The sequence below is a fragment of the Kogia breviceps genome, chromosome 14 (assembly GCF_026419965.1).
Source record: "Kogia breviceps isolate mKogBre1 chromosome 14, mKogBre1 haplotype 1, whole genome shotgun sequence".
In the NCBI taxonomy this organism is placed as follows: Eukaryota; Metazoa; Chordata; class Mammalia; order Artiodactyla; family Physeteridae; genus Kogia; species Kogia breviceps.
The window spans coordinates 625181-652790 of NC_081323.1; the positions used below are offsets into that span (position 1 = coordinate 625181).

The window sequence follows — 27610 nt, forward strand, 5'->3', positions numbered from 1 at the left end:
GAGGAGGTGCAGCTACCTGGCCCAGGTGACTCTCATTCCTTCTCTACCTCCTCCGTCTCCTCCTGGTGTCCCCATGGACTGGGCCCCTGCTGGTGACTGGGAAAAGGACAGTTCCAGCATTTCTCCCTGCCACCCATCCAGCCGCATCTTTCATGGGCTTCCAAGATAACTGTGGTTCACAGCGAGGGTCAGCTGCATTGCTCATACCCGTGAGACAAGACCCTGAAGGAGAGGCGCGTGGCCCCCCAGGCCCTCACCCCAACCTCCCTTCACAGCCAGAGACCTTTGCTTCCCAGGGTCACCACAGGCACGGCCTGGCCATCTTCCTGCCCTCCTCCAGGGTGTTAATTCTGGATGGTGATTTTACTGCAAATCCAATTGAATTCTTAAGGGCCATTTGCCATCCCCCACTCCTCACATGCTCGCCAACCCCTGAGCCTGGTCGTGGATCAAATGTACCAGGGCCGTGTTGCTGGGTTATCGGCCATTTGGGTCCATGTGGGCTCTGGCCATGAGCTCTGCTCAGGGCCTCACGGAGCCACCCACGGTGTGGGGCAGCCTCTCCCCTCGGGTCTCAGCTCTGCTGCCAAACCCTGACCACGTGTTTGCCTGGGATGGGCAACAGAGTGCCCTCACCCCAGCCCACCGACGTGCCCGGTCGCACGTGTCGACCCCTCCTGCCCTCCCCTGAGACACACCACCGGTTGGAAGCTGGCAGCATCTGGGCCGTCCCCAAGTGGGGGGCAGCCCCAGGTGAGCTCGAAGCGTGATTGGGTTGGGTGTTGTGTGGTTTGCGAAGGCGGCGGGTGCCAGCTCTGGCCGCTTGCTGGGGAAACTGAGGACAAGGGCACCGCCTTCGTGGGTTTGTGCTAGGGACACAGGAGCCAGGCAGGGGCTCTGAAAGGGGCCTCTGAGTGAGACGGGGGCCCTGACTGGACCGTGCGCTGTTCTGTTCACCCAGTGCATGGGTTGGCTGAGCACCTACTGTGTGCAAACGGCTCGGCCAGGCACTGGGAGTGGTGGTGAGTCAGGCAGGCGCGCCTTCCAGCAGAGGGGCCAGCCTGGAAGGAGGGTCCCCACTCGGTGAGGGGGGACAGGAGAGGGGTTGTCAGGCTTCAGCTGAGGAGGAGCTGGGGAGGGGCCCAGCGCCCAGAGCTGCCGGGCCAGAGCAGGGGGGCTGCTGGCCTTGGACGTGGTGGGGGGCCAGTGGCAGGACCTGCGGTGGGAGAGGCAGCCAGGCCTGAGGGGTCACTGACAGGACAGATTGGTCAGTGCAGTTGACACCAGGGGGACGGAATGTTCCGGCAAGAGCCAGGCTTGTCTCCCTCTGAAGGACCCTCAGCCACAGGGCTCTCTGCCCCTTCTGTGAACTCCCGTGTCCCTGTGGTCGGCGGCCGAGTGTGTGGGCATCTCGCGGGGTGCCCCTCATGCAGGCCTCCAACAGGACTGGGGTGCCAGGGCCCGAAGCTGGGGAGGCCAGCACGAGGGGCCTGCCCAGGGCCATGGACCGCTCGTATGGTCAGGAGGGGTGTAGGGTTTGGCGAGGTGCCCTGTCCAAATCCTAGGCCTGGTGGTCCCTCAGGAGGGGACGCAGCTGGGGGAATGAGGATCGGTGCCATTCCGGGGGCCCAGGAGGCACGCCGATTGCTCCCGGGGGACGGGGGCAGCTGTGTGAGAAGTGGGAGGCCAGATGGGTTGGGACCCCTGGGGTGGAGCCATCCCATGCCGGGGTCTGAGCAGAGAGACCTGAGACTTGGGGGCTGCTCTGGAGGACAGGGCCGGCCTAGGGGCAGGGGGGTCACCAGGGCTACTGCTGGGAGGGGCTCGGGGAGGGAGGCTGGTGCTGGCCTTGCTGCTGTGGCTTCCAGCCATCCAGAGCCATGGGTAAGCCGCCGTGAGGTAGGCAATGCAAGGCCAGGTGTGCCGGGGGTGGTGAGCAGGAGCCCCTGCCCTCTCTGGGCTCAGTCCCCAGAGGTTGAGAACGTGCTGTCTCAGCACTAGTGCAGGGAGGTGCAAAGGCCCTGGGGCTGGAGAGAGCCCTGGTGCACTGGGCTGTGGGTATGGGGAGGCTGAAGTCAGGTTCTACCTCCTGGAGGGGAGCAGAAGATGAGATGTCCCAGGGGATCCCCAGGGGATGGGGTGGGGGAGAGCATGTGGCACCTTTGTCGCTTTGTGCCGGCCTCACAGCCTGGGCCATCCCGCCCCCGGGGCCTCCGCAGCCTCTCCTCCGCCTGGCTCACAAACAGTGCCGGGCTCCTGGGACGGCCCCGACACAGCCCCAGCCCCACCTGTTCCCCGGGGGGCCCAGGCTGCTGCCCCCCTGGGGCTCCCTGGGCCTGGCTCAGGCCTGGGCAGCTGGGGAGGAGGGTTCGGGGAGGGGGAGAAGTGCCGGGAGCCATGGGCCGTCCCCCAAGGCAGAGCTCAGCTGCCGGGGGGACCAGGAGCTTTGGGCCCTGGCGGCAGAGACCTGGAGGCGCGCTCTGGCTGCCCCGTGCCCGGCTCGGAGCCGAGACTTCCTGGGGGCTGTTGTTCCCTCTTCCACATTCAGAGCTCGGTGGCCCTCAACTCCATTCCATTCTCTCCACCCCAGTTCTCTGGCTTCGGCCGGCAGCGCCCTCCTCAGCCTGATCAGGCCACGTGACACCCCTCGCTGGGCAGAGCCTGTGAAGCCTGTGCCTCCGGGGCGGAGGGCGAGGCCAGCCGTGCCCTGGGGTCACCCTTGGCCGCCAGGGTGTGGGACCCTGGGCCGGCAGGGCACGCGGCTGCGACCCGCTGTCTGGGATTCCGTCCTGTAGAAGTGTCTTGGGAGCAGCTGCTGAGGCAGAGGTTGGGGTGCAGGATGCGTGCTGGTGACCTGCGCCTGTGGGGGGAGCCAGGAGGACGCAGCACTGGGCGAGGGGCGGTGTCAGCTCCGGCGGCTGCCCAGCGGGGCTGCGGGGGGCCCACGGGGCGCCCCGGAGCGAGGAGAGACCGTCAGGGTGACCCGCGTCAGGCCCCAGGCCGCCAGCGGGGGGAGTGAGCCTTGGGGTGGGGCGGCTCTGCGGCCCAGACCGACCCTGAAGGAGGGGCGGTGGCGGCCGTGTGCTGACCTCTGCCGGCCGGGCGGGGAGGCCTCCCCTGAAGGGGCCCTGGCGGCGGCGGCGTCTCCCACCTCCCCAGGCCGCCCTCCGGCAGCTCCTGTGCGCCCCACTCTCCACATCACCAATGACTTCAAGGTCAGATAATCCAAAAAGAGGGTTTGTTTGTTTCACTTGTTGTTTTAAAAGCGAAAGTGTAAAGGCTGCATTTACTAAGCCAGGAAGGTGGGGCTCCGCCAGTCACTCCCCACAGCTGGCGTCGGGGACCCGGCACAGATGGGGGCGCGTCCTGGTTAGAACGGGGAAAGGGGTGAGGGGTCTCGGCCTCCGTCAGGTCCACCCCAGCCCATGCGTACATGGCATGGGACGACCCCCAGAGGGGCCGCACCCCCGTCTGCTGTCCTCGGAGGCGCTGGGTCGACCTCAGGGCCCTTGTCCTGCTGGCCACCCCCGGGTGTGGCTCCAGCCTTGGGGAAACACTGGCTCGTGCAGGCTCCCAGACCCCGGGGGCCGGTGGTGACCCGCGAGGCCTGGGCAGGGGCTGCTCCGTCTTTAGGGTGGGTGGTGACAGGGTCCGGGGCAGGGGCCAAGCTCAAGAGAGGTCAGCCCTTCCCTTCCACTGGCCCCGTGTGCTTGGAGGCTCGTGCGGGGCTCAGGCTGGGCAGGCTGGGGGTGGGCTCAGGACGCAGCACGTGAGCCTCCAGCCACTTGGCAAGCGGTGACAGGAAAACCGTCGCGAGGGCTGGAGGTGGCCACACGCGGCACGTCTGCACTGCGGAAGGGGCGGAATGGCTGACGGCCGTGGGCTCCCAAGGCTGGGCGGGCAAGGCTCGGGCCTGGGGTTCGCGTCCCGGCTGGGCAGCAGGGCCTCCTGCTGTTCCCGAGCCCCATCCCCTCCCGCCAGGACTGGGGCTGTGAAGACTGGACGGGAGGGGCCGGGTGCTGCTCAAACCCGGGGGCTGTTGCTGTCACGGTGCCCGTGCGGTTGCTCTGGCCGCAGGCGTTTGGGGGTGAGGTGAGAGCTCTGGAGAGTCCGAGCTGGGCCGGGGCCCTCGGGGCTCCTCCACCTGCTCCTGAAGGATGGGGTTCCCCACCGGGACCACGGCACGGACCGCCCCTTGCCTTCCGGTCAGAAGACCTCTTCCCTGGTGGCAGCGACTGCCGGGGGCTCCGTAGCAGGAGCTGGGCCTCTGTAGGTGAGGTCACCGTCTGCGGAAGAAATAAAACTACTGACTAACGTTTAATGAATGCCTACTCTGTGGGGCACTTCGTGTGGCCAGATGATTCCCCAGGGAGCAGCAGCCGGCATCCGCTGTTTCCCAGTGTCCTTGTCGGTGAAACGGGAAGTGCCAGGACCTGGTGCATAGCAGGTGCTTAGTGAAAGTCACTATTTATAGCACTTTTCACTACTGGAAATAACCTATTTGGATTTTTGCTGGTGAAGTAAAATCTGGGAGGGCTGAGCTTGCACCTGTTCAGTCCCCAGTGGCTAAGAAAGAATCAGCCCTGTTGTGGGTGCTCAAGAAATATAGCTGATGAAAGGGTGAATTGTGTAGTAAAAGACACTGCAGATTTCCAGCATGAAGGAGTGAGGAGGTCAGAAAGACTCTCTCCCCAAAAAGCAAATACAAACCTGGGAACAACTGTCAGAAGCAAGCAATTCAGTGCCCTGGAATCCCACCCAAGGCATACAGCACACCAGTGTTTATTCATCAAGAATACTGAACTTCCGGATAAGATCTACAAGTACTCGGCGAGGCGAGGGAATTCCTTGGTGGTCCAGCGGTTAGGACTCCAAGCTTTCATTGCCGAGGGCCTGGGTTCAATCCCTGGTACTAAGATCCTGCAAGCCTCACGGTGCAGCCAAAAAAATTAAAAATAAATGAAATAAAATTACCCGGGGCAAAGCACCAGGAGAACCTCAGCTGGCCTGAGAAACAGCACCCAGCCAACAAACGCTGACTCTGGGCTGGCAGATGCTGTAATGACTGACAAAGGCTTTAAAGAGGCTGCTGTAAAAATGCACCAACACACAAGTGTGAGCATTCGTGTCAAATGACAGAGAATGAGCTTTGACAAACACGTTCGTGATCAAAACCACGCAAACGAGGAATAGAAGAGGACGTCTTCGATCTTGTAAAGAGCATTGCTCACACCAGCGAACTCCCAGCACGTAGGGCCAACACCGTGCTTGATGGAGAAAGACAGGGTCCTCCCACCAGGACTGGGTAGCGGCAAAGCTGTCCGCTCTCGTGAGGAATATTCAGCGTCTACCGGAAGTCATGGCCTGTACGATGAGGCAAGAAAAAGAAACAAAAGGCACACTGATTGCAAGTGAGAAATAAAACTGTCCCTCTTCACAGACAACGTGATGGTCTGTCATCAAGGAATCTATAAAAAACCTAATTGAGTGAATGAGATTAGCAAGATACAAAGTCAATGGGCAAAAATCGATCATAGTCCTACATACTAGGGATTTACAACTAGAAGCAGAAATTTTTTAAAATACCATTTATAATAGTGACACTCTGGCATGAAACACTTAGCTATAAACCTAATAAAACACGTATAGGATTTGTAGCCCCAAAACTAAAGCTAATGAAAGAAATCAAAGAAGGCCTAAGTAAATGAAGACCCAACACAGTAAAGACATCAGTTCCCTCCAAACTGACATATAGATTTAGTGCAATTCCGATAAAAATCTCAGCAAATTTTTTTAAAAGATGTAGATCCTAAAATTAACACAGAAAGACAAATGAACTATGATGACTAAAACATTTTTGAAAAATAAGAATATAGAGAAATTGCAATACCCAAATCTTTTTATTGAGGTAAAATTCCCGTAAACGAAAACTAACCATTTTAAAGTGGGCAATTTAGTGGCAACCATTTAATACGTTGACAATGCTGTGTAACCATCACCTCTAACTAGTTCCAAAACATTTCATCCCCAGCCCAAAAGGAAACCCTGTAACCATTAATCTACTTTCTGGCTCTATGATTTTACCTATTCTGGACATTTCATATAAATGGACTCATACAGCAGGTGGTCTGGTCTTTTGTGTCTGGCTTCTTTCACTCAGCGTACTGTTTTCAAAGTTCATCCACAGTGTAGCATGCATCAGTACTTTCTTTTTTTTTGCAAAAAAAAATTTTTTTTTAATTACAGTAAAATACACATAACAGTTTAACCATTTTTGTTTTCCTTTGGCCGTGCCGCCGGCTTGCAGGATCTTAGTTGCCCGACCAGGGATCGAACCTGGGCCTCAGCTGTTGAAAGCAGAGTCCTAACCACTGGACTGCCAGGGAATTCCCATCTTAACCATCCTGAAGGGTGCAGTTCAGTGGTAATAAATACATTCATACTGTTGTGCTGCCATCAGCACCAACTGTCTCCAAAGCTCTTTCATCTTGTCAAATTGAAACTCTGTCCAGGTTAAGCGATCACTCCCCATTTCCCCTCCTCCCAGAAACATCATTTGACTTTCTCTTCGTATGATTTTGACTAATCTAAGTATCTCGTGTAGGCGGGATCATACAGTATTTGTCTTTCTGTGACTGGCCACCCGGCATACCTACTGTCCTCGAGGTTTACCCATGGTGTAGCTTGTTTCAGAATTGCCTTCCTTTTCCAGGCTGAATAATATTCCATCGCATGCACAGGCCACATTTTGCTTATCCATTCATCTGCTTATGGACACTTGGATCCACTTCCACATTTTAACGATTTTGAATAATTCTGCTGTGAACATGGGTGTACAAATATCTTTTTGAGACCCTGCTTTCAGTTCTCTAGGGTATATACCCAGAAGTAGAGTTGCTGGATCATATGGTAATTCTATTTTTAATATTTTGGGGAACTACCACAGTGTTTTGCGTAGTGGCTGTAGCATTTTACATTCCTACCAACAGCGCACAAGTGTTCATATTTCTCTACATTCTCTCCAATGTGGTATCTCATTGTAGTTTTGATTTGGATTTCCCTAATGATCAGTGATGTTGAGCCGCATTTCATGTGCTTCTTGGCCATTTCTTGGAGAAATGTCTGTTCAAGTATTTTTCTCATTTTTGAATTAGGCTGTTTGCTTTCTTGTTGAATTTTAGGCGTTTTATATATATTATGGATATCAATTCCTCATCACGTATCTGCTTGCAACTATTTTCCTCCATTCTGTGGGCTGCGTTTTTACTCTGTTTATAGTTTCTTTTGAGGTGCAAATTTAAAATTTTTTCCACGAAGTCCAATTTGTCTATTTTTTTTCCTTTGTTACCTGTGCTCTTGGTGTTATAGTCAAGAAATAATTGCCAAATGCGATGTCATGAAGATTTTTTTCCTGTTTTCTTCTTAGAGTTTTATAGTTTTAGGTCTTACCTTTAGGTCCTTCATCCGTTTTGAGTTAATTTTTGTATATAGTGTAGGTAAGGGTCCAGCTTCATTCTTTCGCAGGTGGGTAGCCAGTTTTCCAGCACCATTGGTTGAAAAGACTCTTTTTTCCCTGCAGTCTTGGCACTCTAGTCAAAAATCATTTGACCATATATACGAGGACTTAGTTCTGATTGTAGTAATTTGAATCTTCTCTCTTTTTTTCTTAGCCTATCTAGCTAAAGGAAATTTTGTTGATTTTTTCAAAGAAGCAACTTTTGGTTTCATTGATTTTCTCTGTTTTTATACTCTATATTACATTGATCTCTTCTCTAATCTTACTATTTCCTTCCTTCTGCCAGATTTGGGTTTAGTTTGTCCTTCTTCTAGTTACTTAGGGTGTAAAGTTAGGTTGATGTTGTGAGATCTTTCTTGTTAATTTTTTTTAAAACTCTTAAAAATTTTTATTTATTTATATTTTAAAATTTTTGGCTGCGTTGTGTCTTCATTGCTGCGCGCGGGCTTTTCTCTAGTTGCGGCGAGCGGGGGCTACTCTTCGTTGTGGTGCGCGGGCTTCTCATTGCAGTGGCTTCTCTTGTTGCGGAGCACGGGCTCTAGGGACACGGGCTTCAGTAGTTGTGGCTCGTGGGCTCTAGAGCTCAGGCTCAGTAGTTGTGGCGCACGGGCTTAGCTGCTCCGCGGCATGTGGGATCTTCCCGGACCAGGGCTCAAACCCATGTCCCCTGCATTAGCAGGCGGATTCTTAACCACTGCGCCACCAGGGAAGTCTGAGATCTTTCTTGTTTTTTAATGTAAGTGTGTGTATAGCTATAAATTTTACCCTTAGCATTATTATTCGCTATGTCTCATAAGTTTTGATATGTTGTATTTTCATTATCAGTCATCTCTGAGCATTTTCTAATTTTCTCTGTGATTTCTTCTTTGATCCATTGGTTGTTTGAGTGTGTTGTTTAATTTCTACAAATGTGTGAATTTTACTTCTGTTATTGATTTCTAACTTTATCCCATGGTGGTTGAAGAAGACACGTTGTATGATATCTATCTTAAAAAATCTACTGAGATTTAATTTGTGGCCTTAACACATGGTCTATTGTAGAAATTGTCCCATGTGCACTTGAGAAGAATATGTGTTCTGCTGTCGGGTGGGGTGTTCTGCACACGTCTGTTACATCTAGTTGGTTTAGCACGTTATTTCAGCCCCCTATTTCCTTATCTTCTCTCTGGTTGCTCTGTCCATTTTTGAGAGGGGAGTATTGAAGTCTCCATGAGTGTAGAACTCTCTATTTCTTCCTTCAGTTCAGACAGTTTTGCTTCCTATATTTTGATGGTCTGTTGTTAGGTATGTAATGACTAATGACGTTCAGCACGTTTTCATGTGCCTATTGACAATTTGTGTATCTTCTCTGGATAAATGTTTATTCATATCCTTGGCTCATTTAAAAATTGGGTTATTTGTCTTTTTATTATGGAGTTGTAAGTGTTCCTTATATATTCTGAACACTAGACCCTTTACTCATTATGATTTGAAAATATTTTCTCCCATTCTGTAGGTTGTGTTTCCACTTTCTTGATAGTATCCTTTGTTGCATGAAAGTTTGAAATTTTGATGAAGTCCAATTTACCTATTTCTTCTTTTTTGCTTGTGTTTTTGGTGTCATATCTAAAAATCTATTGCCAAATCCAAGGTCATGAAGATTTACACCTATGTTTTCTTCTAACTCTTTTATAGAGTTATTGGGCCTTTGCTCCATTTCGTGTTCATTTTTGTATGTGGTGCGAGGTAGGGATCCAACTTCATTCTTTTGCAAGTGGATGTAGAATTATCACAGCACCATTTGTTAAAGAGATTATTCTTTTCACACACTTCCTGATTTTAGCAATGGCTATAAAACTGCAATAATCGATTCAGTGTGGTCTTGGTGTGGAGATAGACACAAAAATCAGTGTAACAGAACAGAGTCCAGAAATAGCTCCACACATAGGTCCAAAGGTGCTTTGACAAAGGTGCAAAAGCAATTCAGTGGAGAAAGTATAACCTCTAGACAAATGATGCTGGCAGAAGTGGACATCCATATGCAAGAAAAATGAATCTTGACCTAAGTCTCACACCTTATATGAAAATTAACTCAAGATGGATATTGTATGTAAATGTGAAATGTACAACTATAAGACTTTTAGAAGAAAATAGGGCAGAAAATCTTTGTGATCTGGGGTTTGCCAATGTCAATGGATCGTTCCACACAAGAAAAAATTGGGTGCATTGGACTTCATCAAAATGAAAAACTTTTCTGCTACGAATGACTGTTAAGTGAATAAAAAGACAAGCCGCAGACGGGGAGAAAATATTTGCAGGTCAAATATCTGTTGAAGACCTTGTATTCAGAAGACATAAAGAGCTCTCAAAACTCCACACTAAGAAAAGAAACAACCCACTGAAAAATTGGGCTAAGGCTCTGAATAGACATTTTTCCAAAGAATATATACATATGGCTGAGAAGCACATGAAAAGATGGTCAACATCATTAGTCTTTAGGGACCTGCAGGTCAAAACAGCAATGAGACACCACTTCGGACCCATAGAATAACTATAATAAAAAAGACAGACCCATAACACATGCTGGTGAGGATGTGGAGATGCTGGAACCCTCCTACACTGCTGGTGGGAATGTAAAATGGTGCAGCTGCTGTGGAAAACAGTTTGGCAGTTTCTTGAAAGGTTAAATATAGTCACCATATGACCCAACAATTCTATTCCTAGATATCTACTCAGGATAAGTGAAAACATATATCCACGCAGAGAGCTTAGACAGGAATGGTCATGGCAGCATCATTCCTATTAGGTAAAAAGTGGGAACAACCCAAATGCCCATCAACTGACGAATGATGACCAAATGTGGTGCAACTAAGGAATGAGGTATTATTTGGCAAAAAAAAAAACAACTGAATGAGGCACTGACACATGCTACAGTGTGGATGAGCCTTGAAAACACTCCAAGTGAAAGTATCCAGTCACAAATGACCACATCCTGTATGATTCCATTTATATGAAATGTCCAGAATAGGCAAAAGCCCACAGAGACAGGAAGTAGATTAGGGGTTGCCAGGGGCTTGCTTTGGGGTAGGGTAGTGACTACCTAATTCTTTCTGGGGTGATGAAAATGTTCCGAAATTAGATGATGATGGAGGTTGCACAACTCTAAATGCACTAAAAGCCACTGCATTATGCTTTATATATATGTGCTCCACGTGGAGGAACTTTATGGTATGTAAATGACATCTCAATAAAGCTGTTTGTTTTCAGAAGGATAAAAGACCTGAAGGGAACTTCACTAAGAGAATGCACCATTCAGCACAGGGAAAGCTCTTCAACATCATCAGTTATAAGAGAAATGCAATTAAAACCAGGATGGGATAGCATTGCACACCCATTAGAAGAGCTAAAGCAATATTTCCAACAAGAGACTGACAAGAACAAGTGGTATGGAGGGCGTGGAGCAACTGGAACTCTCACAAGCTGCTGTGGCATGCAAAACGGTACCAGCACTCCGGAGATCAGCGTGGCAGTTTCTTAAAAAGTGAGTCACACGCCTGACAAATGATCAAGCAATCCCACTTCTGGGCATTTGTCCAAGAGAAATTCAAACTTATGTTCGCAAAAACCTGTACACAAATGTCTATGGTGGCTTTATTCATAACTTCCAAGACTAGAAACAACCCAAACGTCATCTAGTGGGTGAAGGATAAGCAAATGGCAGCCCAACCACACATGGAAGACCATCCGTTGTTAAAAAGGAATGAACCACTGAAACACGTAATCCCCTGGGTGACTCTCAAAGCATTACGCTGAACGAAAGAAGCTGGACCTGGGACCTCTCTGGTGGCGCAGTGGTTAAGAGTCTGCCTGCCGCAAGAGGGAGGAGATATGGGGACGTGTGTATATGTACAGCTGATTCACTTTGTTATACAGCAGCAACTAACACACCATTGTAAGGCAATTATACTCCAATAAATACGTTAAAAAAAAAAAAAAAAGAATCTGAGCCCTGGTCTGGGAAGATCCCGCATGCCATGGGGCAACTAAGCCCGTGCGCCACAACTACTGAGCCTGTGCTCTAGAGCCCGTGAGCCACAACTACTGAGCCCGTGTGCCACAACTACTGAAGTCTGCGTGCCTAGAGCCTGTGCTCTGCAACAAAGAGGAGCCACGGCAATGAGAAGCCCGCGCACCACAACAAAGAGTAGCCCCCGCTCGCCGCAGCTAGAGAAAGCCCGTGCGCAGCAACAAAGACCAACGCAGCCAGAAATTTTTTAAAAAATTTAAAAAAACCCCACTTTAATAAAAGAAAAGCCGGACCCAAAAGATAACACACTGTAGGCTTCCATGTACGTGACATTCTCAAGAAGACGAAGCTATGGTGGTGGGGAAGAGATCCGTGACCCCGAGTAGGGGGAAGGGTGAGTATAAAGGGTGAGCACAGGGGAGAGTTTGAGGGTCACGGGGGATTCTGTGTCCCAACTGATGTGGCTACAGGAGTCTGTACCTGTGCTAACATTCACAGAACTGTACGTCTTTCAAAAAGTCAATTTTCTGTATAACTCAAAAATAAAAATATATAAATAACTTAAAAAGCACAACCATCACAGTAAAATTGATTCAGTTAAGAATTCTCCATGAGTGCTAAGTTGAGAGGGATTTTAATGAGGAAAAGGATATTTATAGAATCCAAAGTACATCCTCACTAAGTATTTAATCATTACAGAGGGAAAAAGAGTAACTTCACGGTAGGGAGGGCTGGTGGACGCCACCTCCAGCAGGTGATCGAGGATAACGCCACCACCGATGGGTAAGCTGGCGTCAGGCACCTGCCTGTCTGACGTGCATTGCTCCTGTGAAATTCCTGCCGGAAAAATAAAATGTGAATCTTTTCATGCAGAAACATGAGAAAAAACCCCAGCAGAGGGACATCCTGCAAAACAGCTTGTCTCCACTCTTTAAAAACGTCTGTGTCATGAAAGACACAAATGGCCGAGGATCTGTTTCAGATTAAGGAAACTGAGAGCCTTGACCACCAAAACCAACGTGTGATCCTGGATTGGGAAAAATACAGCTACGAAAAATATCACTGGGACAAGTGACACAATCGGAAGCTGGACTGCAGATTGAGGGATTGTATCAATGGGAAACGTACACTGAAGTATTAAGGGGTCGAGGCAATGATTTATGCAACCTTTTCTCAAATGTTTCAGAGACAGTGATATAAGCAGACACAGAGAGAGACAGAGAGCAGTACAGCAGACAGGGCGGGTATGAAGAATTAGTGCTGTGGACGCAGGGAATAAGGCAGCGCTCTTGGTCCTCTTCTTGCAACTTTTCTGTAAGTTTGAAATTGCTTCAGAAAAGACGTTGACACGTGTGGACTCAACTCCTGCTTCCAACCGCAGAGAAGTGGCGGGAAGGCCAGCCCGTCTCCAGAAGTGACTGTGAAACTGGACGGAGTCCGGCAGCAGCTGCTCCAGTCAGTGCACACTGGACCCTCAGGGCTGTGAGCTAGCTCTCAAGGGCCCACCCTCCTGGCTCCCCGGGGATGGGCTTCTGACCACAGCCGTGAAGCAGGGCTCCAAGCAGAGCTGGAGTGGCTCTGCTTGGAACAGTGGCTGCCCACTGTTCCTGATACATGGCCCCTCCCAGGCCTCTCACAACCTGGTAGCTCACTTCTTCAAGGCCAGGATCTCTTACTCTGGTGTGCAAAGACAGAGTCTTAAATACTGCAGACCAATCAAGAGAGTGACAGCTCATCACCTGCGAAACGTGCTATTGGCTAGATGCAAGCCACAGGTTCCTTCTGCACTCAAGGGGAAAGATATTCCAGGGCATGACTCCTTGGAGGACCCCTTAGATCACGTCCACCAGGAGCTGAGATTGAAACAAAAAACACCAGAAGACAAGCTGTCCTGGGCAGCACTGGCACTTGGACCCAGCCAGAATGGAGAGACCTGCTTACTTATTTTTTGGGAGAAAAGACTGCAACCTACAGCAAAGCCTACTCTAGGCTCATCTAAGAAAATTTAAAACTGAGCCCCATCAAGAGCTTTGGGGGGACTGAAACTGGAAGCTGAATCTTGCCAAGTCGAGGGTCTTGTGAGGTACTTTGGGGTTCCCAGATCGAAACCAACAAAGCATGAAAACAAGCCCACAAAGGTCCAGTAATTGAATAGCTGCTAAAATGAGAACCAACAGTCTTCCTAGGAAGATAACAGAATCCAGAGTCTTTACAGAATGTTCAGTATTCAGCCAAAAATCACTAGACGTGTGAAGAAATAGTAAAATTTCCTCTTTGTCAAGGAAAAACACCAGCTGTCAATTAATTTCCTCCTAGATGTAAAGTCACCCTTCACTGCCTGCTCTGCAAAAGTGGATCAGCTCACTATAAAGGAGAAATGCTTAATGTAACTTTGTCCACTGTCACAGAGCAGGTGGCAAATGAATTTATAGCCAAGAGGCAGTAAAAACATGACTGTCATAACGTACACACACTACAGCTCAAATCTCCACCCCTGTGGTGTACGGCAAACAGAAATGCTCACACAAGTGGCACGTGGGGGAGATTCACAGCAGCTTAATTTTCAGTAGCTCAAAACTGGAAACGGAATACTACACAGTGGTGGAAAAAACCCCAAACACCTCCCACAGGCAGCAGCAAGGGTGCATGTCGCAAACATGACGGCAGGTGAAAGAAGCCGGAAAAAAGAACACAAACTGCACATACCATTCACGCAAAGCTTAAGAGCAGGCAAAGTGATGTAAAGCGGGAGAAGCCAAGGGAGTGTGTGACTTTGAGGGCATGATGCAGTGTTCTATTTCTTGATCTGGTGGTCAAGCGCGTTTGTAATCTGTGCACGTTTCTCTAAGTTGTTCAAGGGCAGGCTGGAGCCCTGTCTCCCTTGGTGCCCGGTCCTTTCCCCCGCCCGAAGTCTCCTGTATCCGTTCATCCTAAGAGCCCCTGAGGTCCCCAGCTCCCGAGGTAGGCTATTCCCAACTGCCCAGCTGAGGGGAGCTCTGTTCAAAGAGCAGAAAAGGCAGGCTGCAGAGTTGCTAAGGGTCTTCCTGTTCCCCAGGGAAATTTCTGAACCTGGGTGTGGGGAGGCTGGCTTAGCACTGAGGCCTCTCCCTCCCCCACTCCAGGGCAGGGGCCCAGGGGAACCGAGCAAGGTGCAGGAGGAGCTAGGTGATGCAGCAAATGCTCACCTGCTCCCTTCTTTCTCCTGGGCCCAGGGAAGGCTGACCGTGGCGGGGGTCGGCGAGCCTATAGCCCTCCCCTGGTTCTCCCCTGTGTCCCCAGCCCCACTGCAGGGCTGCCCCTTCTTGGCCGGAGAGGCTGGCCCCTCCCCGTCTCTGGTTGGCCTCCCAGCCTGCAATGGGCCAAATGGAGGGCCTGGCCACTCCCTCTTCCTGGCGCCAGGCTGGAGCCCCTGACCCTGCACGCCGGCCCAGAGCCAGGGCCCAGCCCACCAGCCCCCCTCTCTGCTTGCCAGGAGCAGGTGCAGCCGGGCTAGCGCAGGCAGGGCTGCCGCTGCCCCTCTAAGCATGGGCTCCTGGGCAGTGAGGGCCTGTGGGGAGGAGCCTGCGAGCCGCAGCTCCTTCACCACGGTGACGGCTCCCTGCTGCGGGGCAGGTACTGGTGGCCCCAGCATGGGCGGGGGCAGGGCAGGCCAGCTGCCCTCCTCCTCTCTGAGGGGCTGTGTTCTCCTCTCTAGGCTTCCCTGGCTGACTCAGGTCAGCCTCAGAAACCCTCCCAGACACGCTGCGTTTGGCAGGAGGTGTGTTTGGGGGCCTGGATTGTCCAGTAAGTCTCCCTGACTCACTTTCACCGGCCCAGAAACCGAGCACAGGGCTGGCAGGCTGGTGGGGCCTTGGCTGGCCTTGGGGTCTTGCTGGTGTGCACGTGGCCTGGCTCCGCCCGGCCCCGCTCCCTTCTCTGATTAGGGGCCGTGACCTTGCTCTTCTGAGGGGATCTGGTAGCCAAGAGCTCCTCTTCACCATGGAGACCACTTAATTTGCGGCCTCAAGGACAGCTCAGTCCCCTGGGTGCCCAGCCTGGAGAGCTGGGGGCAGGGGAATGTGTCCCTGAGGCCGTCCAGGGTCCTGCTGCCCAGGTAGGCTGGGACACAGGTGCGACTGACCCCACGTGTAAGGATGCACACCGGTGCCCAAGGGACAGAGGGCAGCCTGTGGCCCAAGGCCAGCAGGTGATGTCATTCTGAGACACCCCGCAGCCCTCCCCTCCCCGCGCCCCCCCCAGGCCGCTGTCTGGGCCCCTGTGACCATCACCCGGGTTGCCGGCCCCTACCTGCTGGGGCCGTGGCCCCCCAGGAAGGCACACGCACAGGTGGCAAGCTCTGCATTTGCAGGTTATTATTAACCCGGCAGTGACATCACCCGCAGCCAATGGGAGGCGGGTTTATTTCCAGGGCTGACAGCTTGATAACGGTTAATTTTAGCTGGATCTTCTTTCTCCAGGCTCGTGAAAATCCCTGCCCGCCAAAGAGGGGGCTGTCTGTGTCGCCCCCCCCAAACAGCTTGCGGCTGGGCCTGGGAGCTACTGGAGGGGCTGAGAAGGCGGGGCCTGTACCCCTCTGCCCGCTCCCCAGAAAGTGCCCTGGGGCGGTGCATCAGCCTCATTAGCAGGAGTCCCTTCTTTGCCCGTCCCCCCTCCCATACCCTTGGCTGCTACGGGAGCCACTGTGACCAGTGGCTCAGGTGCTTGGGAGGGGGGGGCGGGGCGGGGGGAAGGGCTACAGGGGCGGGGCCTGACCTGGGAGAGGGCAGGAGCACAGCTGGGACGTGGGCCTTCCGAGCCTTCCGCAAGCTCTGCCCGCCTTGCTGTGTGACCCTGGGCACTGTGCTTTGCTTCTCTGTGCCCAGCTGGCTCTTGGTCCATGGGTCCTCAGGCTGCCTGGGAGCCCCACCACGCGAGGCTTGGCGACTGTGGCTGTCTAGTGCATCACACAGTGTTTAGCGTTGCTTAGTATTTCACAGTTATTCAGTGCTAGTCAGTGATTAGTAGTTATTTAGTACTAGTCAGTGGTTTTTAAGTACGAATCAGTAGTTAGTAGTCATTAAACACTATTCAGTAGTTAGCAGCTGTTCACTCGTTAGCTGGACCACGCGGTGGTTAGCAGCTGTTCACCCGTTAGTCGGACCACGCGGCGGTGCGGCCCTGCGCTGCTGGTCGGGGTTATGTAGCACCATACCTCCCTCCGTGTCTCCACTGTGTGAGCCCAGTGTCTCCAGACGCCATGTTGCCCGGGCTCCCGGGGCCCTGCAGGTGGTCCGGCTGAGGACGGATGGGCGTGTCCTGGGGACACGGAGGCGTCTTGGGGGAACCACTGGAGATCCCTGCCCCAGGTCAGCGAGCAGGTCCTTGGGGGGGACACTGCCTTTCCCTAGCAGCGGCCATTGCTCTGGGGAGCACAGCCTCCCAGCCCCTGGTGCAGGCAGCCCAGTGCGGTTCGGTTCCTGCCGGGCGACGGCGGTGGGTGAGCCCAGAGCAGAGAGGCGAGCCTCTGGCCTGTGCGGGTGTCTGATAAACACCCTCTGAGGCTTCAGGCAGCTAGAGATCCCTGGGGGAAGTTGGGGTGGCGTCCACAGGGAGCCGGGCCTCCTGCCCCCTCGGTCCGTCCCAACCCAGCCTCGGTCAGTCACGGCATCTCCCAGACCCTGCCTAACCTCCGGCAGGAGGGGACGCGTGCAACACAGAGGCCAGCTGGGCAGGGCGGGGTGGGTCGTACTTTCCGCAAAGGCGTTTATTTTTAATTCCTGGCTGCTGTTCGATGGTACTGGCAGCATAAGGGAGTGCCGGGTCACTTGCCAGCCCCTCCCGCCCGCCCGCCCGTGGACACAGGGACAGCCCAGCAGGAGGGCCCCTTCCCTCCTGGAGAGACCCTCCCCACGGGGCAGGGAGACCTGCGTGGCGCCCAACCACTGCCCCGGCCCATCTTTACGTCCTTACCTGCTGGGGGTCCCACCTCCGGGGGCTCCCCGTGGGCACTGCCCCATCAGGAGGCGCTGAGCCCTGGGCCTCTGCTCCCCCCACACATGTTCTGAGACCCTGACCCTGACCTGAGTGTCCTCGGGCTCTGCGGCAGATGGAGACACGGCCGTGGGGAGGTGCGGTCGCGGGTGAGCAGACAAGGCTGGACGTCCCGGCAGAGGCCACGACCCTGGCCTTCACTAACCCATCCCCCTCCTCGAAACCCTTTGGTCATTGCCTCGGTCTTCCCAGGATCCTCGGGGACATCCCACTTCCTACAGATTGAGGGGAGGCCTCAGGGCCACAGCCTGGGGGTCTCTCTGGGAGCTGATTTCTTTCCTTGGCAAACTGCGTCCCTGGGAAGCCGGCCCATGTGTTCGGACCGGGGCAGCCCTCATAGATTTCAGTGGGCTCTGGGGGTGGACTTCAAGTGTTCCCTGTACCAAAAGGGGCCCAGGCTGGAAGACAGTTCTTTCCAGGGCTTCGGAGGGAGGGTGAGCTGAGTGGATCTGCTGATGGAGCCTCAGGCCACTTGGCCGAGCTGAGGGGACCCTGGAGGCCACAGTTTCCGTGCCACACGAGGGGACCGGGATGCGGAAGCCTGGCTTTGGGGGCCTGCTGGGGCAAGCCCGTGTGGCAGGCCCATGGGGGGCAGGGGGCTTGGAAACAAGCAGATTCTGGGGTCTCACCAGGGGGCCTGCGCCCCCTGGGCCACCCTGGAGAGACGCCTCAGAACTCAGCACCGTTGTAAATCAGGTGCCGGCAGGACAGCCGCCCAGACGCCGACCTCAGCCACCCCCCAGGCCTGACCTGCTCCTCCCCTGCCCGCACCTGCCCCATCCTTGCGGACTGGCCCGTCCCCGGGACCTCCTTTTAGGATCCAAATGGCTTTCCGTGCCCGGCGGCGCAGCGCTGCTCTCCGCTCGCGAGCCCGGGCCTGGCCTTGCAGTGTCCGTCCGCCGCCTCTGGCTGTCTCTCCCCGGGCCTCTCTCCGTCTCTGCCCCTCCCTCCTTCCTGCTCCCGCCGCCTCCGCCTGTTGTTCTCTCCCCGCCCGCGCGCCCTCCGGGTGCGTCTCGCCTCCGCCTTTGCAGCTCGCTCCCTCGCCACATCCTCCTCTCGCGTCCCTGTCGCGCTCGCGTCGTCCGCGGGCCCGCCGTCCCCGCATCCCCGCGTCCCCGCATCCCCGCCCCCGCCCCGCCCGCGCCGCTACCGCATTGCCGTACTGCAGGGGTGCAGTGCACTGCGCCTGCTCCGTCAATAGGTGGACCCCCTCCTGGAGAGATAAAACCGCCGGCGCCGGCGCCGCCAGCCCCTCTGGCTGAGACCTCGGCTCCGGGTAAGGACGCTGGGCCTCCGGGTCCGCACCCCCGCCCCCAGCTTTCCGCAGAGGGCCCCTTCCCCGGGGACCGGTCCTAGGGGCAGGGACTGGTCGGCCCGGCGCCTGGCGAGGCTGCGCCGCTCCCCGAGGAGATCGGCCGCCCGCCCAGGGACTCCGGACCCAGCACCGGGGTCAGTCCCCCGGGCGGCCCTGGGTGGGGTGGGGGCACCGCGGTAGCGCTTGTTTACGGGGCTGCCGCGGCGGGGGCGAGTCTCCTGGGCGGTGGCGATCAACCTGCAGCCGTGACCTTGGTACCGCCCGGGGGTGGGGGGGGTGCTGCGGGGTTCGGGAAGGGTCGTCAGCGCTGGGGGCTGGGGAGGGTGGGCGCTGGGGGTGCCCCCGCCCGACGTAGAGGGGGAGGGGGAGGCTGTGAGACCCGAGGGGTCCTTGCCACCCCACCTCCACCCGGCCAGGCGGTGTCCACCTGGTGTCCGCACCCTAGGGTGCACCGTTTTCTCCCGCTCTCCCTTCCCCGGCCACCTGCCCCGCCCCCCGCCCGGGCTGCCTAGGTTTCTCCATTGACCTCCAGGACGGGGCAGGCAGGGGCTGTGACCCTGTGACCAGAGGGAAGGGGGAGGGTCTGGCCCTCTGCCCCCACCAGGCTGCGGGCATCTCCGTCTGGCATCTGCTGAGCTTGGCTGCGGGGCCGGATTCTCCCTCCTCCGGACAGAGCAGGGACCCCCACCTCCGTGCCCTACTGTCTGCCCCCGTCCAGACCCCGGGGAGGGCCCGAGCTATTCTGGGCCCCCGGTCTGGGCACCGCGTCACGCTGCTGGAGCTCTGGGCCAGCCTGTCTCCCCGGTGCCAGCCTGCCGGGCAGGCATGAGGGGAAGATGGCGCCGTCCCCGCTCCAGGAGGGGAGTGAAGCGCCGACCATCTCTGCACCGTGGCGGCTCTGCGGGGCGGCGGGGGGGGGGGGCGGGCTGGGATCGGGCGCGGTGTCCCAGCCCAAGGCCGTGGGTGGGGGAGCACGCGGCGGGGACAGGGCATTGGAGGGCCGGGCGGGCTGACTCATCACCGGGCTCCTGACTGGTCATGGGGCTCACCCAGGCTGGTGCTTCTCCGTCTCTCCAGATGGGGGTTGACCTCTTTCGTGGTAGGGGGGCTCTGTAGGCACAGCACTCGGACATTCACAGCTACTGGACTGTTTGGGCTTGCCCCCGGGCTCCGCCCAGCGAAGCACGGGGACCTGGCTCCGGCCTTGGGGGCCCGGACTGTGGTCAGGGTGTGCTCCCAACCCGTGCAGGGCAGTGTCTTTGCTGGGCTCCTCTCCGAGGCCCTCCGTCACCTCCGCTCCCCGCCTCGACCCGCAGAGTCGCCGCTCGGCGCCCCCCTCGCCCCGAGCCAGAGCACCCCGGGCCGCGCCCGCCGCTCCCCGCAGCCCGGGCAGGATGGGCAAGGAGAAGACGCACATCAACATCGTGGTCATCGGCCACGTGGACTCGGGCAAGTCCACCACGACCGGCCACCTCATCTACAAATGCGGGGGCATTGACAAGAGGACCATCGAGAAGTTTGAAAAGGAGGCGGCCGAGGTGAGCCCTGCGGGCGCTCCCACCCCAGCCTCCACCACGAGGCGGCCGGGCTGACGCTCCCCCGACCCCGGGGCGCGCAGCTCAGGCGAACTCCTCTGGGGCAGGAGGGGCGGGAGCCCCAAGGACCCCGCGTGGGGGGCGTGTGCGCCACAGCATCCGGGTGGGAAAGGCGCGGGGGCAGCAGGGGAGCCTCCCTCCGAGGAGGTGCCTGGTCGGCGGAGGTGGGGCGACCTGCTGGACCAGCCCCAGGCCGGGGAGGGGCTGGAGGTGCATTTCTCCCAGTATAGGTCACTGTCTCTGAGCCCCCAGGGCTGGGTTCCCGTGTCCCCAGGGCTGAGGTCTGGGGCTGGAGGTGGCGCTGTCCTCGCTTGTCCCAGGGCTGGGCCAGGACTCAGAGCGGTTATTAATAGCTGATTGATGGGCGCCCAGCCCATCAGCTCCATTTTCTCACGCCGGGCGGGGGCAGGCCGCTCGTCCAGGGTGGCACCCTGTTTTGGGGGGAGTCTTTGTCACCTGGTGGGGATGAGAGGGGCCCTGAGACCCGCGGGGGGGAAGTGGCCGTGGAGTGGGGGGTCCGCTCTCTGTGCCTCCCGCCTCCACCCCTGAGCTCTGGGAGAAGGTCCTGTTGGGAGCTGTGAGGGGTCTCACCTGGCTGGCCGGTGCCAGGGCTCAGGAGGGGCAGCTGCTGGCCTGGGCTGAACCCTGCTCATGGGGCCGTGGGGGTGCTCCTGGGCCCCAAAGCTGTGTCTCTTCTTCTCTGCGGGGCTGGTGTTGAGGGGGTCTGAGGGTGTTTGCAGGGCGTCTGGTTCGGGTCTAGCTGGACCCTGGCTGGGCGGCCTCCCTGAAGGGCAGAGCCCTGTCCGTGCCGGGCCCTGGCAGGGAGCTTTGACCAGCTGGGCAGTGACCACAGCTGCCTCCCTGACCGCAGCCCCTGACCCTGGGCATGTGGGTCTCGCTGGGCCCTTGGCACAGGTGTTAGAAGAGGGCAGCCCAGCCTTGCTTTCCCCCGTCAGGTGGGGCGGGGAGTGGAGGAGGAGCCTCAGAGCCACTGGGGAGCTTTAGCGGCTGTAGAAAGAACTGGAAAGCCAGGCCCTTCCTTGCGACCTCATCTGATTTCTCTTTCTTTTTCCCTAAAAGAAAAAAATCATAGAGGGGTTTTTGGTCGGACAGCCTGAGACCCAGTGGGGTCATCAGCTGACACAGGAATCTGGGGGGTGCGGTGGAGGGGACCCTGGCTTCAGATAAAGGGGAGCCCTCAGCCAGGGGAGGGCTTGAAAGCAGGGCGGCTCTCAGGCCGCTCCCAGGCCCTTGCGCCCCCTGCTGGTGGAGCCCGTTTAGGCGGCAGGAGGCTGGTCCGGGCAGGGCAAGGATGAGGTCCGGGTGTCCCCGCTTCCAGAGGTGGGTCCAGAGTCCCAGGGTTCCAGCAGGAGCGAGGGGTCTCCCTGCTGTGACATGCTGCTCCGGCGCCCCAGAGGGACCCTGGGCCAGGCCAGCTGAGTCCCGGTCCCGTCCCGAGCCACGTCCTCACCCCTCCAGATGGGGAAGGGCTCCTTCAAGTACGCCTGGGTGCTGGACAAGCTGAAGGCCGAGCGCGAGCGCGGCATCACCATCGACATCTCCCTCTGGAAATTCGAGACCACCAAGTACTACATCACCATCATCGACGCCCCAGGCCACCGCGACTTCATCAAGAACATGATCACGGGCACATCCCAGGTGGGCGGGGCCTCGGGGGCCTGGCGGAGTGGGAGGTGGGGCGAGGGCACCATTCAGGAGACCCCGGGGGGCCCTGGAATCGGTGAGCGGTAGCTGGGTCTCCTCTGCTTCCTCGCCAGGGCATGAGACCCCTCACCTTTGTCACCACTCGCCCCCCCAAGGAACTAAGTGCCCCGGCACCTCAGCCAGGCAAGGGTGCCTGTAAGGGCAGCCAGCCACTGTCAGGGCCGCCTTCACAGAAGACCCAGAGGCCAGGACGGGGACACTGAAATCTGGGCAGAAATGCCCCCGGACAACCCGACATTGCCAGGGCATTCACACAGACAGACAGACAGACAGACACTGCCCCTAAGGTTGGGACCCCCGCGTTCCGTGCCCAGGCGATGGCCCAGGCCCCTGCCTGCCGCCCCGAGGGGCCTGGGCTTGGGTGCCGGGCGCGGGCTGGGCTCACCGTGGCCGACCTGCCGGGCAGGCGGACTGCGCCGTGCTGATCGTAGCGGCGGGAGTGGGCGAGTTTGAGGCGGGCATCTCCAAGAACGGCCAGACCCGGGAGCACGCGCTGCTCGCCTACACGCTGGGCGTGAAGCAGCTGATCGTGGGCGTCAACAAGATGGACTCCACGGAGCCCGCCTACAGCGAGAAGCGCTACGACGAGATCGTCAAGGAGGTCAGCGCCTACATCAAGAAGATCGGCTACAACCCAGCCACCGTGCCCTTCGTGCCCATCTCGGGCTGGCACGGCGACAACATGCTGGAGCCCTCGCCCAACGTGAGTGCCCGGCAGCCGTGGGGCTGCTCAGACCGCTCCCTGCGGGCCCCGGGTCAGGGCGGGCACAGACAGCCAGCAGGAGGTCAGAGGGCTGCGCTACAAGTGCGGTGCCCGCCCCCGTGGGCGTCCGCACTGCTGGAAGCCCCAGACTCCTCGGGGGCCAGACGCTCTGCCCTCAGCTCAGCCTCCCCGTGAGGCTGGCAGAAGCCGCTGCGGCCCCTTCCCTGGCCAGGGACACGCCCCGCCCCCCCCCGCAGGCTGACACCGCGGGGACAGCGGCTGCCGGGGCCCAGGCCCACTTGCCCCGTCTCTGTCTCCAGAGACCTGCGTGGCAGGGTCGCATCTCCCCTAGGAGCCAAGGCCACGGGGCCCCCCAGGCACATCCCCGAGGCAGGGACGGCAAAGGGCCGAGGGCTGGCTCTCCGGGGTCAGCGGGGAAGCTGGTGGCTCTGGCAGCCCATGTCCTGGGGACTCTGACTCAGTAGGAGGTGATGAGTGGGACCTGGTCGTTTTGAATTTGTGGAGCCCGAGACCAAGTGCTTCACCCAGTCTAGCCACAGGCCACCCCTGGCCCAGCAGGGGTCACCAGTCCTGGCCAGGCTGCAGCTGCCCACACTGAGGGAGGTGGGCACGGTGGGCGTCTCGGGAGAGCCAGGGGAAACTCAGCCCTGCACCCGTGGTTGGGGGCCCCCCCCTTCTGGCTGGGCTGCGTGCTTGTATCTCGTGGATCGAGCTCCCCTCGTGGGGTCTCACGTAGGGAGGGGTGAGCCGACCGTGGGCCCGGAGGCCACGGCTGTGGGGTGGGTGGCGCGGGGGCACATGGGCTCTAGGCCGGTGCCTTCTTCCTCCTGCCCAGATGCCGTGGTTCAAGGGCTGGAAAGTGGAGCGGAAGGAAGGGAACGCCAGTGGCGTGTCCCTGCTGGAGGCCCTGGACACCATCCTGCCCCCCACACGCCCCACAGACAAGCCCCTGCGCCTGCCGCTGCAGGATGTGTACAAGATCGGCGGTGAGTGAGGGCTCCGTGGACACCGCCCGCTGCAGCACCCCCCCCCGCGCGCCTGGCCAGCTCTGCCCTCAGACCCCCTCCTGAGAATGGGCCCCTCACCAGGAGCATCTGGGCCGGCTTATTTCAGCCCCTTCCCCCATGCTGCACGCTTTCCGGGGGGCCACCCACCCACCCATCTCCATCCGTGCATCTATCTGTCCATCTATCCACCCCTGCCCCGACCCATCTATCATCCATGTCCTCATCAGTCCATTCATCCATCCACCCAGCGGCCCATGTTTCCACCCCCCTCCCCCCGCCCGTCCATCGGTCCGTCCCGGGTTTGCCAGCGTCTTCCTCCCTCCAGATAAGCGCCCAGCCCGACACCAGAAGCTGGTGGCACAGGGAGAGTCACATATTACTCTCCACCTGGAGATCCCTGTCTTGTGGGAGACACGATCCACTCCAGGAGTGAGAAAAGCTGGTCATGAAACGATATAGAACCATAAACAAATATGAGGCCCACGACGGGGGGCGATGGGGGACTCCCAGCCATGAGGCTGTGGCAGAGATGCAGGGGCTGTGTGCAGGATGGGGGTGCCACGCTCACCCAGCACAGAGAACAGCCACCAGCCTCAGTCTCCGCAGTGCCACACGAGCCTCTGTCACAGCCAGGGAGACCGGCTGGAGCCCCCCCGCCCCCCGTCCCCCACTCTGGGGAGCACCAGACCCCCCCACGGGGCAGCCACACAGTGTAAGCAGATCCTGAGCAGCGCAGGGGCACCCACGCCCCGTTGGGAGTGACCCCCGAGACAGCAGCACCAGCGCCAGGCAGGCCACCTTGGGTGGGCTGGTCCTCAATCCGCTCAGCGCTTCTGCCTCACAGGGTGGGGCCTCAGGGAGAGAAGGGTCCCCCAGTGCCTCCTCCGGGGAAAGCTGCTGCCCGGGGGCAGGGGTGGGCCCCCTCCTTGCCCATTCTCCCTGTGTTCTGGGAACTCCCTTCCTCAGTCCCTTCTTCCACTGGCGGGGCACAGAAGTCCCGACTTCTGTCTGAACGTCTCGGCGTCCACCTTGCCCAGGCTCTCCCTGTCCCCTCCGTCCCGCCACGTGGCCACCCCCCACCTGCCAGGGAGGACAGGGCACCCCTGACCCCAGCCTGCCTCACGGCCCCCTTCCTCTCGGCCCAGGCATTGGCACCGTGCCCGTGGGCCGAGTGGAGACGGGCATCCTCCGGCCGGGCATGGTGGTGACCTTCGCGCCTGTGAACATCACCACGGAGGTGAAGTCAGTGGAGATGCACCACGAGGCGTTGAGCGAGGCCCTGCCCGGGGACAACGTCGGCTTTAACGTGAAGAACGTGTCGGTCAAGGACATCCGCAGGGGCAACGTGTGCGGCGACAGCAAGGCCGACCCGCCCCAGGAGGCCGCCCAGTTCACGTCCCAGGTGGGCAGCCCGGCGGCCGGCACCAGGACTGACCTCAGGCGAGGGGGCTGCCTGGCGCCGGGGAGGACTGAGACCCCGCTTCACAGAGTGGACCACTGAGGCCGGGCAGGGCTGAAGCCGGCCGAGGGCGCGGGCAGGAAGAGCAGGCGGGGTGCGCCCTGGCCTTGGTGCCCCACCTCACCGAGGTCCCACTTTGGTCCTGAAAACACTTTTATCCGTTTATTGCCTGGGACAGGCCTGTGATACTTTATTCTCCACCTTTTCACTGTGCCCTCTTTGGTCACCTCTTCACGTGACTAGGGCTTTTTAATTTGGCTGCACTGAGATATAATTGAAATGTAATCGTCGAAGTCCGGTTTTGTCATCCCCCATCTTTGCTCTGGCCGCTGGCCCTTTCAAACCGTGCCCTCGTCGTTGTTTAGCCTTGTGGCTTTTTAGACGCTTGAAGAGGACCTCGGGGTCCAGGGCCGGGGGGCCGGGGTGCCCCTAGACTGACCTTCCTCCGCGGTCTGCACTCGGGCCCCGGGGGGGCCTGGGGGTGGGTGGAGCCTCCTCCAGCTCTGTGCCCCGCCCCCCGTGCCCGCCCGCGCGCGCCCGACGGCCTCCTGCACCTCTGCCCGCAGGTCATCATTCTGAACCACCCGGGGCAGATCAGCGCTGGCTACTCGCCGGTCATTGACTGCCACACGGCCCACATCGCCTGCAAGTTTGCTGAGCTGAAGGAGAAGATTGACCGGCGCTCTGGAAAGAAGCTGGAGGACAACCCCAAGTCCCTGAAGTCTGGCGATGCGGCCATCGTGGAGATGGTCCCGGGGAAGCCCATGTGTGTGGAGAGCTTCTCTCAGTACCCACCTCTCGGTGAGCCGGGTGGTGAGGGAGGGGCAGCCCCGGGGTGGTGGCCAGTCCAGGCCAAGGGCAGAGGACCGCTGTGGGGGTGGGGTGGACGGTGGGTCCTGCACTTTGCCGCTGCAGCTTAGGGCTCAGCAGGAGACCCCCGGCCTTGGTCTTTGTCTCATGGAGCACAGGTGGCCCCACTGGATGGGCCTGGGATGGTACCCTGCTCTGCAGACTCACCCAAGGCCCACAGCTAGTCTGGTGGCAGAGTTAGGACTGGCCGCCTGCCTCCAGCTGGCCCGCCCCACAGATACCCCAAGGATGACCCACAGACCTGTATCAGAGAGCTGCCTTATGCAAGGTTGCTGGCCATCTTCGAGGTAGCTAAAAGGGTGTACTGTACTCCGCGCCAGCCTGCCCTAAGTACTGTTCACATACCATTTAATTCCCACAACGACGCATTGGCGGAGTCCTATGTGTGTTATTCCTGCCACCTAAGGAGACGGGAGCCTCGTACTCCACTGCCCCGCCACCCCCGAAACAGGCGCAGAGAGCTCGGTGCCCAGCGCTAGGGTCCCGCCCCAGGGCCAGGGGCTGGGGAGGATGCTGCGGGCGCGAGTGCGCCTGCGCGCTGTATCCCGCCCGCGCCTCACGCCCCCTCCCCGCAGGCCGCTTCGCCGTGCGCGACATGCGGCAGACGGTGGCCGTGGGCGTCATCAAGAACGTGGAGAAGAAGAGTGGCGGCGCCGGTAAGGTCACCAAATCGGCGCAGAAGGCGCAGAAGGCGGGCAAGTGAAGCGCGGGCGCCCGCGGCGCGACCCTCCCCGGCGGCGCCGCGCCCCGCCCCCGCCCCTACCCCCGGCCCCGCTCCCGGCGCGGTCCCGGCGCCCCGCCCCCCCGCCAGGCGCATGTCTGCACCTCCGCTTGTAAGAGGCTCTCCGTCAGCGACTGGATGCTCGCCATCAAGGTCCAGTGGAAGTTCTTTAAGAGGAAAAGCGCCCCCGCCGCCGCCCCGGCTTCCGCGTCCAGCCTTTGCCACGCTCAGTGCCCGTTTTACCAATAAACTGAACGACCCCGGAGCCGTGTGCGCCTGCTGCTGGGGGGTGGGGGGCTCGCCCTGCGGGAGGGCGCTCGTTGGGACCCCTCCTGGCCCCCCACCAAGTCGCCTGCCCCGTCCCACCTGGCGTCCCGCCTAGCACCCACCACCCCTGTGGGCGACCTGGCCAGGTGTCCACCTGTGCTACCCAGGGGGGCGGTGGGGCACTGGATCCAGAGTCCAGGTGAGGGGGCTTCGGCGTTCCCTCAGCGGGGGCACCCGGGACACAGGATGAGTCACTTTGGACCCGCAGAAGCGGGGTTGAATGTGTTGGGGGTCTCTCTGAGAATGCGATGAACTGAGGGCTCCTCCCCCACGAGTGACTGTCACACACATTGCTGTTCACCCGGGTTTTCAAGC

The 27610-nt window shown here is 58.1% G+C and overlaps 2 protein-coding genes across 12 annotated transcripts; one reads left to right on the forward strand and one right to left on the reverse strand.

Annotated features, from left to right (window-relative positions):
* Positions 1-3237: 3237 nt before the first annotated feature.
* On the reverse strand, positions 3238-20439 carry LOC136792595 (homeobox protein cut-like 1). Of its 10 annotated transcripts, none has more exons than XM_067013651.1 (4): positions 20184-20439; positions 18324-18828; positions 16714-16817; positions 3238-4286 (listed from the first exon to the last, which is right to left on the reverse strand). In XM_067013651.1, the coding sequence occupies exons 2-4, from the start codon at positions 18655-18657 to the stop codon at positions 3756-3758; spliced, it is 969 nt and encodes a 322-aa protein (XP_066869752.1). In that variant the 5' UTR covers positions 18658-18828; positions 20184-20439; the 3' UTR covers positions 3238-3755. The 10 variants fall into 10 exon arrangements, 2 of the variants coding, with proteins under 2 accessions (XP_066869752.1, XP_066869751.1); XR_010836618.1 differs by lacking the exons at positions 3238-4286; positions 20184-20439 and adding exons at positions 12141-12359; positions 17582-17767 and having other exon boundaries at positions 18324-18821; XR_010836614.1 differs by lacking the exons at positions 3238-4286; positions 20184-20439 and adding exons at positions 12141-12359; positions 17582-17767 and having other exon boundaries at positions 16714-16978; positions 18324-18810.
* EEF1A2 (eukaryotic translation elongation factor 1 alpha 2) lies at positions 18737-27233 on the forward strand. Of its 2 annotated transcripts, XM_059036551.2 has the most exons (8): positions 18737-18828; positions 20184-20405; positions 21942-22121; positions 22594-22890; positions 23747-23897; positions 25064-25320; positions 25944-26178; positions 26823-27233. In XM_059036551.2, the coding sequence occupies exons 2-8, from the start codon at positions 20262-20264 to the stop codon at positions 26948-26950; spliced, it is 1392 nt and encodes a 463-aa protein (XP_058892534.1). In that variant the 5' UTR covers positions 18737-18828; positions 20184-20261; the 3' UTR covers positions 26951-27233. The 2 variants fall into 2 exon arrangements, with proteins under 2 accessions (XP_058892534.1, XP_066869747.1); XM_067013646.1 differs by lacking the exon at positions 18737-18828 and having other exon boundaries at positions 19948-20405.
* Positions 27234-27610: the final 377 nt, after the last annotated feature.